This window comes from Microcebus murinus, chromosome 7 (genome assembly GCF_040939455.1).
Source record: "Microcebus murinus isolate Inina chromosome 7, M.murinus_Inina_mat1.0, whole genome shotgun sequence".
NCBI lineage: Eukaryota > Metazoa > Chordata > Mammalia > Primates > Cheirogaleidae > Microcebus > Microcebus murinus.
The window spans coordinates 97026296-97039835 of NC_134110.1; the positions used below are offsets into that span (position 1 = coordinate 97026296).

At 38.6% G+C, this 13540-nt stretch overlaps 1 protein-coding gene across 1 annotated transcript in view; it reads left to right on the forward strand.

Annotated features, from left to right (window-relative positions):
- TOX (thymocyte selection associated high mobility group box) overlaps positions 1-13540 on the forward strand; it is a 293503-nt gene that overhangs the window by 137587 nt on the left and 142376 nt on the right. The window contains exon 2 of the mRNA XM_020288798.2: positions 10399-10464. Within this exon, the coding sequence (XP_020144387.1) occupies positions 10399-10464 (66 nt within the window). The remainder of the gene's footprint in view (positions 1-10398; positions 10465-13540) is intronic.

The window sequence follows — 13540 nt, forward strand, 5'->3', positions numbered from 1 at the left end:
TCTCACAATATTACGCTGAATTTATTCAATCATTCATTTAATGTCATTGAGTAAATAAAATGTGCTGGGCATATACTAAATGCTGGGGATAGAAAGATAAATAGGACACTCCTGCCCTCAAAATGCTCATAGTCCAATGTAGGAAAGAGGTAGTGAACCAATGACAGTACAAAGAGATACGGGCTGTGATAAACACAGATCCTGTGGAGAACTTACGCAGGCCCAGAGAAGGGACTGGAATCATCTAAGAAGTCACTGCAGGCTCACCGTCTGGTGGGAAGATTTTCCTTGGCTGGGAGAGTCCAAGTTCATGCCTGTTGTTCAATCATAGTTAGTAATAGTACCTCCTTGCACTCTCAGAGAGGATAAATTCTATGATCATTTTATTAGGAATAAGCAGGAAGATACATGACAGGAAGTGGGAAGTGGAGAAGTACTCCAGGCAGATGAGCTGATGGGAAGGAATAGAAGCAGGGATTATCTGGCCATGTGAAAATAGCTAAGCAAGGATGAATGGTAGAGTGACAAGAGAAAGCAGAGAGGTAGACACAGGCAGCAGTGATGTTAGAAATATGTAACACTTCTCTGGGACTCAGTTTCCTTATTGGTAAGAGGAAATGCATACTCAGGGAAATGCATCCTTGCCTCACAGGGTGGTTGTGAGGTTTAAATGAGTCAATGTATGTGTGCTCCTGGCACATAATGAGGTGCAAAATGAGCATTTGTTGAATGAATGAATGAATGACGAAATGAGGGAATGAATCATTATCACATTTTTTATCTACGAGTGTGATGATTATCATTTAATTTTAATGTACTAGCAAGACCACAGTAGGTGGTTCATGCCTGTTAGCATCATGTCATGATATATTCTTCTCCCAATTTTTCAGCAAAAGAGCATCATATGGGGCCATTCTAGAAAGTAAGACAAAAGAAACTAAGGCTTTGAGTAGAAACAGGCATGCTGTCTTCAGCAATAAGTCTTCCAGTTTCAGCTCCAACATGTTTCTGACAACATATCATGTTATAAAATGGACACTGTCAAAGAGGAGGATGAAGTATTTGCGAAAATGCTACCAGAAAAAAGAAAATAATCAAATGGGAGTGGGACAATGATCTAGGGGGATTAGATAGAACTACTGTAAAGGAAAGAAACTTTTAAGCTGAAACTCTAAAATACATGGAATGAATATGTCTTGAGAAGGGAACAACTTACACATGAAGCCTTAAGTTAAAACAAGGAAAACCATGCCATAATATTCATAAAAATGTGGATAAATCAGTAGGAAAAGTCACATGATATCATGGGTTAAATATCAAAAGAGACTAGGTAAGAATGGGTATAACTATATAGTATTTGAAGATGTTAAAGAAAAATAAAACATTATATTGCTTTGGATGTAACAATGGATTAAATGACTTCTTAAAATATTCAAAATGAAAAATATATGCTAACACAGTTTTGCTCCCTTTCACAATGTACAAATCCATACTCAATGACTTGAAGGATTTTTTTTTCTGCTATTTAATCTAGGTCTTTAAAATGGCATCATATTTTCATTTAGGAAATAGAAACTCTGGACTATGAAAAAAATAAATGTCAAATCTCTCCAAGAGAAAACTGAGTAACTGTAGATCTAGGCTGGCCCTCTTATGTTTCTCATTGGTCAGGTTGGCCCGGAATATACCAAAATACCTTTCAACACCTGTCTTACTGCTGGGAAATTTTAATTACCAAAAGTCTATTTCTGTAACATAATTGCTATACTTAGTCACAATGTAATTTGTCTGAGTAATAATAATAGGGAAGTGAGAATCTCCATCTTAATAACCCTGTACCTTCTTATTTGTATTTTTATTTGGTACTACCATTTTTAATCTCAAAATTATTCAAGAATTGTTGGTCCTCGATCTTTTTAAAAAATCGTATCTCTTTTCAGCCCACTCAATGGCTACCTAAATATATCTTCTCTGTTACTCTTTTTTATACATCTGTCATTCAATTCCCATAACCTTTTCAATGCCCTGAACTTCTTCTAAACTTACATTTTTCTTGTTTTGAAGTTCCCAGAACTGAGAATACTCTTTCAAGCCAGACATGTGTAGAAAAATATTCTCACCTTTTCTCCACATGTCTGTCAGATACTGAAAAATATTCACTGGGCTTAAAAAGAAATACCGGCAATAAAAGAACCAACCCCCCAAAGCAATTACTTTCATACTTTTCATTCCACATCTAGGTAGAATTTAGGTGCTGTGGTAAATGAGGTGAGAGCTGATACGATATGGAAATAAGTGAGTTTAGGCAGCAAGTTTGAATGTATTTCTCAAATTGTTCCCTTCACACTGGATTCAGAAAAATTTGTCTAAAACATGACAAGTCAGAGAAATGTTCTGAACCAATCATTTGAAACTGCACTGAGTTTCAAATATAACAGTATATAGTCTTACAGCTTTTAAGTTTTATATAATTTCAGAGATTACTTGGGAATTCTTTTTTTAAAAAAAATAAGGCCTCTACATGGAATTGGAAGTCTTTGCTCCTCATTTTCTGATATCCCACACCTTGTGGAGACCTTTTAGTAAAAACCATATTTTGATTCCATTAAACTTATTGCCATTAAATTCCACCAGAATGTTTTTTAGTTGAGCTCTCACCCACACTTTCTTTTCTTTCTTAAATAATACATAACTGAAAATCGATTGCTTGGTGTAGAAAGCTGGAGGTTAATGAAGTTTCCTAGAAACTTGCATTGTTTTTCTTTCAAATGGAGTATTGCTTTCATGATATAGGAAATTCTTGTTTCCTATTACTGTTTCATAAGTTTCTTTCTGTCTTTGTATAGGAATTTAAAATAGAATTAATGTCTTAAAAATAATGTAATGAAAGCAGAGCAAAGGTGAGATGAGATTAGCGTAGCATTGCAGGTAAGAGTGCTGTCACTTAGTAACAGATGCCGTTGGGCACTATCTTAGTCCATGTTCCCGAGAAAGCAGTGTCTGAAGTGAAAGCTCGCATGTCAATGCTGGGAGTGTGAGCCCAAGGAGACTAGAGTGAGGGGGGAGAAAAATGATGGGGAGGCAGGGAGAACAAAACATAAAGAGCATGTTTCCAAGCAGCTTTGCAATCAATCATCTCTGGTTGGTGGACACAAGGAACATCTCCAGAGTTGCCATAGGGGAAAGCCTGGACCAGTCCTCTCCATGGGACAGTAAACTCTCAGAGTATGTTATCTAGTCCTTCTGCACAGACTCTGAGAAAGGCAAAACTTGCTCAGCTGTGGCTCAGGTGCAGAGCTTCTTTATATAAATTGGTGTTGTGCTTGAGGACACCTTGATGTGTAGCTGTGGTGGCAACAGAAGGGGTTCCCCTGGGGGCTGCGTGACCATAGTAATGGTGTCAGCTGTGCAAGCCAAACAAAGGTCAGTGGCCAAGGCCCGATGGTCAGGTAGGCTGAGCAGATCTGGGGAGCATGTCATTGGATTCATCGCAGACAAGTTATCTAACTGCTTTGTGTCTCAGTTTTGTCATCTATAAGAGTAATAATAGTCATCATAGTACAAGGTTGTTACAAAAATTAAATGGCTTAATATATTTAATGGAGTTAGAAGGTGCATCCAAAGGGAGAAGTTCAAACTGGTTTGGACCATTATGGCATCATGATCTCACTTGTGAAACTTATTAGTTAACTACTTAAAAGAATATAATGTTCATTTGAATTAATAAGTTTAGTTCATTTGTTGAAAGACCAACAAAACAAAACAAAACAAAAACACAACAATAGAAAACATTGCATTACAGCCTCATCCTTAACAGCAGAGGGGAACTGCTGTGCTTCTCTCCTTGAGATGCTTGCTGTTGAGCCAGATTGTAGGACACCATTTACAAGGACAGGTTTAGGATAAAATGCATAGCAGCATTATTATTAGTAAGTTCAGTTCTCGCAGGTAACAAAGGGAACATGATAAGCATTTCTTTCTCAAATAAATGCATCACTAGGACAAAAATGAGAATATGAATTCAGTCCCAGTTCTGAACTATGAGTCTAGTATTTTCTACTTATCTTCTCCACCCATGGCAAGTCTTCCAAGCAGCCGTGCTGTGCTTGGGGCCATCGCTCCTCTCCATAGTGTTCAGACCTGCAGTGAGCGTTTACCACTCCAGTTGAAGTGACAGGAGCACGGCTGAAAGGGATTGCTCTTCCCTAGGTCAGCTCCGTGTCCTCGTGGGTTGGAACACACACCTATGCAAAGCACTAGTAGAGTAACTCCGCTTTCTTTTCTTTGGGGGTCGATATCCTCGGCTAGCCTGATCTCTTCCTTTCAGCTTGAGCCACTTCTCCAGGGCCACTGTGCTCAGAACTAGCTTCATTCAGCAGGGCCCGCTGGAGGCCAGCAGACTTAAGACTATCTTGCATCAACAGGTTCAGCCTTGACACTGGGAGATAAATAGCCAAGGATTCCCTCTCCAGTGCCTCCTGACCTTCTTTTGAGAATGCTGAGGATGTGGAGTAAGTGGGGGTGTCAGTCTTGCTCAGTCATTACTGCGCATGTGAACTGTGTTATAATTGTGCTCATGTGCACATTTCAGCCTTCGTGTTATGCTTAACTTTCAAATGCTTTGCTCTATATGAAGCAGCAAAGTTCTTTGAATTCATTAGGTTATTTCTTCCATTGAAAAAAAATAGATGACTTGTAACCTTATATTGGGCCAAGCAATACGAAAATGGAAATTTTATTTTGAGGGTATTGCCCTCTGTTACAATGATTTATTATAATGCATCTTCTAAGAAATGTCAACTCCGTTATAAACATTTCCATTTTTAGCTCTTTTTTTAAAAAAATCAAAATATCAAATATTCCTTTAGAAAACACTCAGAAATGTAAGGTTTTTCCCTTTATGGGCAATACAATGTGGTACTGTTTCATGTATTCCATGAGTTTTTTCCCCCCTCTCAGCAGCAGCTTTCTGGTTTTCTTTTAATGGTTTCCCTAAAAAGATCCCATTTTGTATACCAGAGCCAATGATTGATTTATACTTCAATTCTGTCTTTGATTTTTCTTGTTTTAGTGGTTTTGGTAGCCTAATATCACCCAGTTTTGCTCGTCACTCACTATGTTCAGATGGTGGTAGATTTTTGCTTCCAGTTTTTAAATAGAAGAAATAATAACTACCTAGTCTGAAAGCTCTTTGGGATTATGGGTTTGGTTAATATCCTCTAAAAACAATTTCAAAAAAACTGTACTAGAAGATTATAAATGACTTTTTATATGATTGCATCCCCTGGTGCTTTGAAATAAAAACACAATAAAGAGTCTAAAAGCACTTGGTCAGAAAGGCTAATCCTGGGTTGATGCCATTTACATTTAAATTTAAATAAGTCAGTCTATTTATTCTTTCAAACTTTACTTCAGGTTTTAAATTGAAAATACATGGAAATTAAAGTTCTAGTAAGCTTAGATATATTTTTGAAAAGTTTTGATGGCTAGATTCAGTTGACTTCTCCACATAGTAATTGTGATGAACGTAAGAAGGAAGGAAATGCAGTTAATGTTTAATGAAACAATTCTATTGCAACAATTATTAATAATGGTCATCTGTCATCTAATATGGAGTTCCTGCAGAGAGAGCCGGGGTCCTTAGAGCATAATCATGCAAATGCTGTACCTTCAGATGTGTGGCGCATGCAAACACCCCATATGCAAAGAGTCATAAAACCTGATCCCACTTTTTATGGAGATGGAGTTGAGCTCAGTGGCTGTATGTAGGGTCTGATCCCCCACTCTCCGTGCGTGATGGAGCACAAGGCAGTACGTCATAGTGGAAAACTCTTCTACTGGGAATCCAGACCTTGGTTCTGTTCCCAGATGGACCTCATGACCAATAAAAAATCTATTTCTTCAACCATGACATAGAGATTCAGATATAATGTCTTCCTGGATCTTTCCAAAACCAAGATTCTAAGACTTTAAGCTATAATTCTACTTTCAATGACAAATGGCCATAAGCCTGTGACATGGGGTACATTCTAAGATTTTAAGATCAGCGGGAGGCCTGTTGAGACCCCTGGGACCAGCTCCTGGGCAGGCATGGCTGGATGGAGCTGTGAAAGTACCAGGACGGTATTACCCGATGCAGGTAGGGAGGGCGACCGGGGCTGGCGTCTTGCCTTTCTCTTCTCCATGGGCCCAGGCGTGTGTCCAACCACAGTCCTTCGACCACAGGGGGGACGACTAGGCCTGGTCTTACACACATACGTTTTTATTTGGCAACTCAGAATTCTTCAGAAAGAAGGCATACATTTATTTATAGCCAGGTCTCCTGATTCCTGGCCGATATATATGTTTTATAGTAAATGAAATCTTATTAAATAAAAACCTTGAGGAAGAATTGAATCTGGCATTTGAGTAATGGTGTCCTGGCCATTTCTGTCCTTTTTGTTCCGTTTTTCCTTTCCTTTTTAAGGGCTCTTGCTCCTGTATCAACCAGTTTAATCCACTGGACAAACTTAGAGTCAACCTCCTTCAAAAGCCATCAAACCATTCTCTAAACGTTGAATCTTCTTCCTCTTCTCAAGTCACCACTTTCTCTAGGAAGATAAGAAAGTATGTGTTAATTTTTGTTGATTAGACAATATACACTTCCTAAAGACGTATCACGTGCCATGTGCCGGCCCTAAGCTGCAGAGACACCAAACATAAGTAACTGCTGTCTGGTAGCTGACAGCCCAGTGGAGTTAGTCCCCTAATAACAAAACTTGCCCAGAAGCAGAGGCTGCCCCAAGAGCCAGAGCCTGGAGACAGCCTGGCCCTCGCTGGGGGCAGCTAAAGAGCCTAAGAAACATATAACAAGCAGAAGGGAGGGAAGGATTCTGGACAAAGGGCTGTGATTTTGTGTGGGGGACACATTGGAGCACAAGAAGTGGGTATGACAGGAAGTGAGAACAGAAACTCACAGCAAAATCATCGTGGCTCTCCTCTTCCAAAAGCAAGCAATAGTGCAAAATAAATGTGTTTCTCCATTGTAGGCCCTCCAGAAACATGCTTTCAGAGGAGTTCTGAATATCCTGGTAGTAATAAAAGAAGTCAGTGGGGGATCATGGCTCACGCCTGTAATCCCAGCACTTTGGGAGCCCAAAGTGGGAGGATCAGTTGAGGCCAGGAGTTCAAAACCAGTCCAAACAACATAGCAAAACTCCATCTCTACAAAAGAATTTTTAAAATTAGCCAACCATTGTGGCATGCACCTGTAGTCCCAACTACTCAGGAGGCTGAGGTGGGAGGATTACTTGAGCTCAGGAGTTTGAAGTTGCAGTCAGATATGATCCCACTACTGCAGTCTAACCTGGGCAATACAGCAAGACCTTATCTCAAAAATAAATAAATAAATAAATAAAAAGCACCTCTATTAGGGTTATCTGTAGAAACAAAACCAACAGGATGTATCTATATTTCTACATATAGATATACAGAAATAGGTTTATTATGAGGAATTGGCTCACAGGGTTACAGAGGCTGAGAAGTCCGAAGATCTGTAGTTGGCAAGCTGGAGACCAGGAGAACTGGTGGTGTAGTTCCAGACTGAAAGCTGGCAGCCTTGAGACCTAAGAAGAGCTAGTGTTTCAGTTCCTGTCCAAAGGCTCAACAGTCAAGGAGGAATTCCTGTATTTGGGTCAGCCTTTGTTCTATTCAGGCTTTAACTGATTGGATGAGACCCACCCCCCTTGGGGAGCACCATCTGCTTGACCCGCTCTGTCAATTCAATTGTTAACCTCACCCAGAAACACCCCTCACAGACACACCCAGAATACTGTTTGATCAAATATCTGGGCATCCTGTGGCCCAGTCAAGTTGACCCATAAAATTCACCATCATATCCCTGCTCAGTCTTCCAAGTATCCAGAGATAATTCTGCCAGGCTGATTATTAATTGGCAGTTCATCATGACACTTGTTTTTTTTTTTTAAATCCTCACAATACTACAGGCAGTGTGGACAATATGCCAATGTCATTAAGATATTGTCATCAATCTGCTTTGATAATTTTTTGACATGATCTTCAGAATTGATAGCCAACTCATCATTGTGATTCAGAAAACATTTGTATGTTCTGGTGGTTAAGTGCATAGGCTAAAAACCCAGGTTGCATGGGTTTGAATCCCAGCCCTGCCTCCTACAAGCTATGTAACTTTAATCATTTAGCTTGACTTCTCTGTGCCTTTGTGGCTTCATTTGTAAAATGTGGGTAATAATAATAGCTAGCTCTTGGTTGTTGTGAAGATTAAATCGGTTAATGCATATCACTTAATATATGTCAAGATACAGGTGGCAGGAACATAGAATGTGCTCCTATGGCCACATGTCTTTTATTGTAAACTGCTGTTTCAGCCTTGGCTCAGTATTACTTAAGTGTTGGTACTTTTTGAGGAAAGAGTCCTTATCAAGAGAAGTAACATTGACTATACTCAATTAGCGTACACTTTGGAAAGACTGAAACCAAAACTTTAAAGCCTTAGTTGGCTTGAGAACAACGCCAGATTTAGAAAATGAGTTAGAGGAGATGAAATAGAAAGTAACACATTTATAGAATATGCATAGGCAGTGGAGTATTTGGTTCACTTCACTACTTCAGTTTAGTTTATTATAGTCAGAGAAACTGTCCATATTTCAAATGGTTATTTGGCATCTTAACAGGAAAAACATTTGCAAACAAGCCAGTGTACTCCAACAGTGGGTAGGGATGGAAAAATGCTCGGCCATGCTTATTGTCAGGCCTGGGGTTGCTGGGAGTGGCAGGGAGACGGTTGGGGCCAGACTGTTTGGGGGTCCAAGGAGTTCACCTGTCCAGTGGAAAAGCAACCTTGGGGAAGCCACTCGGACTCAGGGATCCTAAGCTCGTTGACAAAGCAACCAAAATACCGAGCTCTTCTTTTCTCTTTATTTCTGATTTGCAGTAACAACCACATCATTCAATAAGTAATTTCATGTCTGTTTAGCTAGGTTGTTCACGTCATGTGAAATATATTTACAGGGTGGTATGTGAGGAAATCCTTTGATTCTCCGAGTTTACTCTCATGAGTGCTTCAGTGTCTTTAGGGAGGTCTTTGCTTTTACAGCTTATGTTTGTGTGAATCTTCAAGGCACCCACTACTGCTGATTACAATTTAGAAGCTTTAGTGCATCCCTAGTGTTTGTATAACCTTCCTATGCTAGCAGTTCATAAGTGGTGGAATGCAATGTCTATAACACAGTATTTTTCTGTTTCGCTATAACACCCTTTTTTGATGGTATAGAAGGTATGTCCTTCAGACTGTGCATTTGCACCTCTATCCATAACACTGTTAGGTTTAAAAAAGTAATTTTTCAGATTTCAAGTTCCCCTATCTGAAATTAGTCTGTCAATGGAAGTGTATTCAGACCCAGCTCTTTGAAGTTGATTGTTTTTGTCCATTTTGATTGTTACCTTGGGAAAAATTCTTCCTCTAACTAAAGGAGGAATGCTTTGCCCATTTATCAAGTGACTAAAGATAGCTGAGGATTAAGTCTGAATGGAGTGATTACTGCTTTCAAAAACCCAAATAATGAAAAGCATTTTGTTGTTGGTATTGTTGTTGTTGCTTGAACTACTTGATAGTTTTCCAATTGTGCTGCCCTTGTGGATTTCTTCCTTCCATCCTGTTCCTAACTTGAAAATTTGTGTATGAATTTCTGTGCATTTCTAATACATTTATTCTATGTCTTTGAAAATTTTCAGAGGAAATTTCATTGTGCCTGTCTATTTTTATTGTTATTATCATTCTTAGCCATGGTTATAGTGGCACATGCTCTTTTCAAATATTATTGTAAAGTTAAAATTTTTTAATCATAAGGCTATTATGGTGAAGCCAGTTTTAGTCTATTATGAAAACCCTGCACTTTTTCTTTTTGAGAGCTAAACTCAGAATGCACTGAGCTGTGCTGTCATGTATTTTCCATTATTCCTTTCTTTCAGAAATCGTGCCATTCATTTAATACTTCATTACAGCCGAACTGCAATATGTATACATGGCGTGCAAAATGAGCCATTTTGTTTTAAAACAGATTGCAGATGAAAGGAAACCATTCATTTCTTGCTTGCTTGCTGTAATTACTAGAGCACTAATTACTCCAAATCACTGACATCCAGGGTCAGTAAGGATGACAACAGAAACATCAAAGAAAAGATGTGGCTCACTTGCTATGACAGATTTTTCATAGTCCCAGCCGCAGTACTTTTTTATGGCTACTGTTTTCCAGTGTGATGGTGAAAAAACAAAACAAAACAAAACAAAACAAAAAAACAAGCACAAAAAAAAAAAAAAGAAAAGAAAACATACCCACAGTGAAGATTGCTGAATGTTTACTATTATTTCATTCGCAGTTTGACGGTGAGAACATGTATATGAGCATGACAGAGCCGAGCCAGGACTATGTGCCAGCCAGCCAGGTGGGTTAATTAATCTTCTCTGCCTTGTTTCAAATTGTAATTAAACAAATTCAAAGAGTTGCATTGCAAATGAGTAGCACTATCAGTAACTGCCGCAATCAGGAATAATCATAATTTATAAACAAAGCATTTAAGCCTTGTTTCCAGTTAATGAGATAGAGCTGATAAAACACGGAGTTGGCATTTGTTGAAAGATACTACCTTGTTTCCTCTCCAGAACGGCAAGCAGCTGTTTTGCCAGCATGATCTTTCCTAAACAGTTGTTTTACCTTTAGGAAATAAAGTCTTTACAGGTGCAGGTTATTTGTGCTTCTGCCTGTAGACGAGTTAATCATTATAAGCTACACATGTCACAAATAGCTTTAATTATCAACTGATGGGGCCATTTTCAACAAAATGTTACATTCATAACTGAAATCACGTGGCCGGTGGGCACTATGAGGCTGCTTTCAGGAACTCCTGGGGAGGTAAGGGGTTGGGGTGGGGGTAGGGGTGGGGGTGGGGGTGAGGGTGGGGGTGGGGGTAGGGATGGGGCTGGGGGAGGAGTAGCTTTCAGGCCCCAAAGCAGGACGTGATTGAAACTTTCAAGGGGCACCTTTGTATCTATTTCACTGAGAATGCTTGACAATGTATTTAATCATGAGACTTGACAACAAAAGTCCAATGAGAATGTAAATGGTTACATTTATAAAAGTAAATGCTTGACTATTTATTTTTAGATACTTAAGACCAGGCCCTTTAATCCAGTGAGGGCATTTAAAGCAAAATTATAACTGCCCTCGGGTGCCAGTGTGACATAAAATATAAGAATATTGTAAGCAAAAATAAAGAAATGAAAGTGAGGGAGAGTTCACGGGAGCATTTTGTTGACACCAACATCTTTTCTTCCAGAACAGTAAAACCATGGTAGTTTGGAGTTGCATAGATTAGTAACTGTGGTGTAAACCCTAACATAGTAGTTTTCAACGCCTAAATATCTGCTTAAATAGATAATCGGGAGGGGTGGGGAAATGGGCTTCTATTTTTCTTCAGAGTGGTGTCAATGAATTAAATCTAATGTGTATGGTAGGGGTGCACTCTGAATAAAACGTCCCGTGCTTTACTTAAAACAGAGACAGGCCGGCATCTCCGTGAACTTTACATCTAGAAGTCAATATGATCTCTGCCTTCTCCAGCACAGGTTCTGGAAATACATGGTATCGTTCAGCCCAAAAGGTCATTGTGAAGTTTGAAGATCCTGACCACATTTCCTTCCATTCAACGGAATTGATCGCTCTAAGAATACCTTTGCAAGGCTGAGCTTTGCATTTAGAATTCTTACTTAACTGAGTTCATTCTGCTAAGTAGCCTCCAAGATCCATAGGTAGTTCTGAATAGGACTGTTTGATTAAAAAATGAAAAATGTTACTATTAATTTTCTTCTAACCATCAATCCCCAAACTGTACTGACAAGTTTAGTATTACTATTAGATTAAAGCAACCCGGTATGATCTCTTTGGTGCCTTTAGGGTTTTGAAGTGTAAGGGCTAATTGAATTTGTTTGAAACAGTAGAAACACAAACTCATAAATGATTGCTCTTATAAAGCAGCTGCTCCCTCTCAGAGAATCATTATGTTCCTCTTAAAGAGTTTTGGATAAAGGATTGGGAGTTCAGAGCACATATATCATAATGGCTTGACTCCTTAGATTTTTAAATTCAAGTTCAATGCATAATATGATGCTTTTACAGAAATCAAACAACTACCATGATCATTCTTAGTATATCAGTCAGGAGTTACTAAGAATGTTTTAAATACCAGTGATAATTTATAAAGGAGTAAAGAAAGCTCCAAATACTTTTTGTGCTTTCCAAAGATATGGCAGGTTTGTGAGCCAGAAGTGAACTATTCCTTTAATAGTGTAGTATATATGAAAATGTTTTTAGAATGTGCTATTTTAAAAATTAGACTAATGTAACATAATACATACTCTGGGGTAAGATAAACTTCACAAATTACATAAGTTGAATGGCCTTAGCTAAATTTTACACTTAACATTCCTTTTGTTTACTGTAATGTAGTGTGTTCAAGAATTCATTACCTGGTATTCTTTTAGGGAATTTTAATCAATTTACCCCTTTAAGCGACCATAAATAAGATTTTAGTCATCCTGCAGGAAAAAAAAATAGTTTTGTTCTTTTTCCTACATAACATCAAACATCTGCATAGTTTAGTAATCCACGACAACTTGCCTCATAGCATCACTCAACAATTATAATTCCTGTTCAATTTTCAAATCAGTACATGCTTTGGGACTTATAGACTAAGTTGCTAAGTAGCAACATATGGTGCACTACTGCTCTTGTGATGTTGCTGCGAGCAAATAGCATAATTCTAAACTTGAAATGATTTTTATAGAAAGGCAAAGCTGGAACTGCTCCAAAAATGGAAGTACACCGTAAAAATTAATGATATTCTTTTAGACAGTCCCAAAGGTCTCTTTGGCGCTATCTACTGCCTGCATTCTATACCTCTTAAGCTAGAGTATACAAATCCTTAAAACTTTTTGCATATAGTTTTGTAATTGATAGGCAGCTTTTAAATGGAATGCATTGCCCCATAATAAGCCTGACAAGTATGTAATAAAAACCCATAAGACTTCCACTTCATTCTGGCACCATTCTTGGAATATTGACTGTTTTCTCCTATAATAGCTAGCTGTTAGTGTTTTGGTCACTCAGGACTTTAATTTAAACATCATTTAATTTTTCTTACTCTGGGTAGAATTTGAACTATACAATGCCAAAATTTCTTTGTGTGCTTCCAAGCCCTGGCTAAAGGGACTATGTTGCTTCATACCTCATGGGCTTAAAGGATCCGTCCTGTAGTTTGTGGGAGAATGCCACTAGCTAATGACAGCGAGGCCAGACCAGCAGCTCATCAGAAACCTGCTCCTGTCTCATTCTGAACTCGTCATGTTTGGCGGAGGTGACAGTAGCTATCCCAAGAGGATACAAAGTAGCAGAAACATAAGATGAACACATCTAAAGATGTAACATACAACTTTGAGGACTGTAGGTAATAATACTGTATTTGG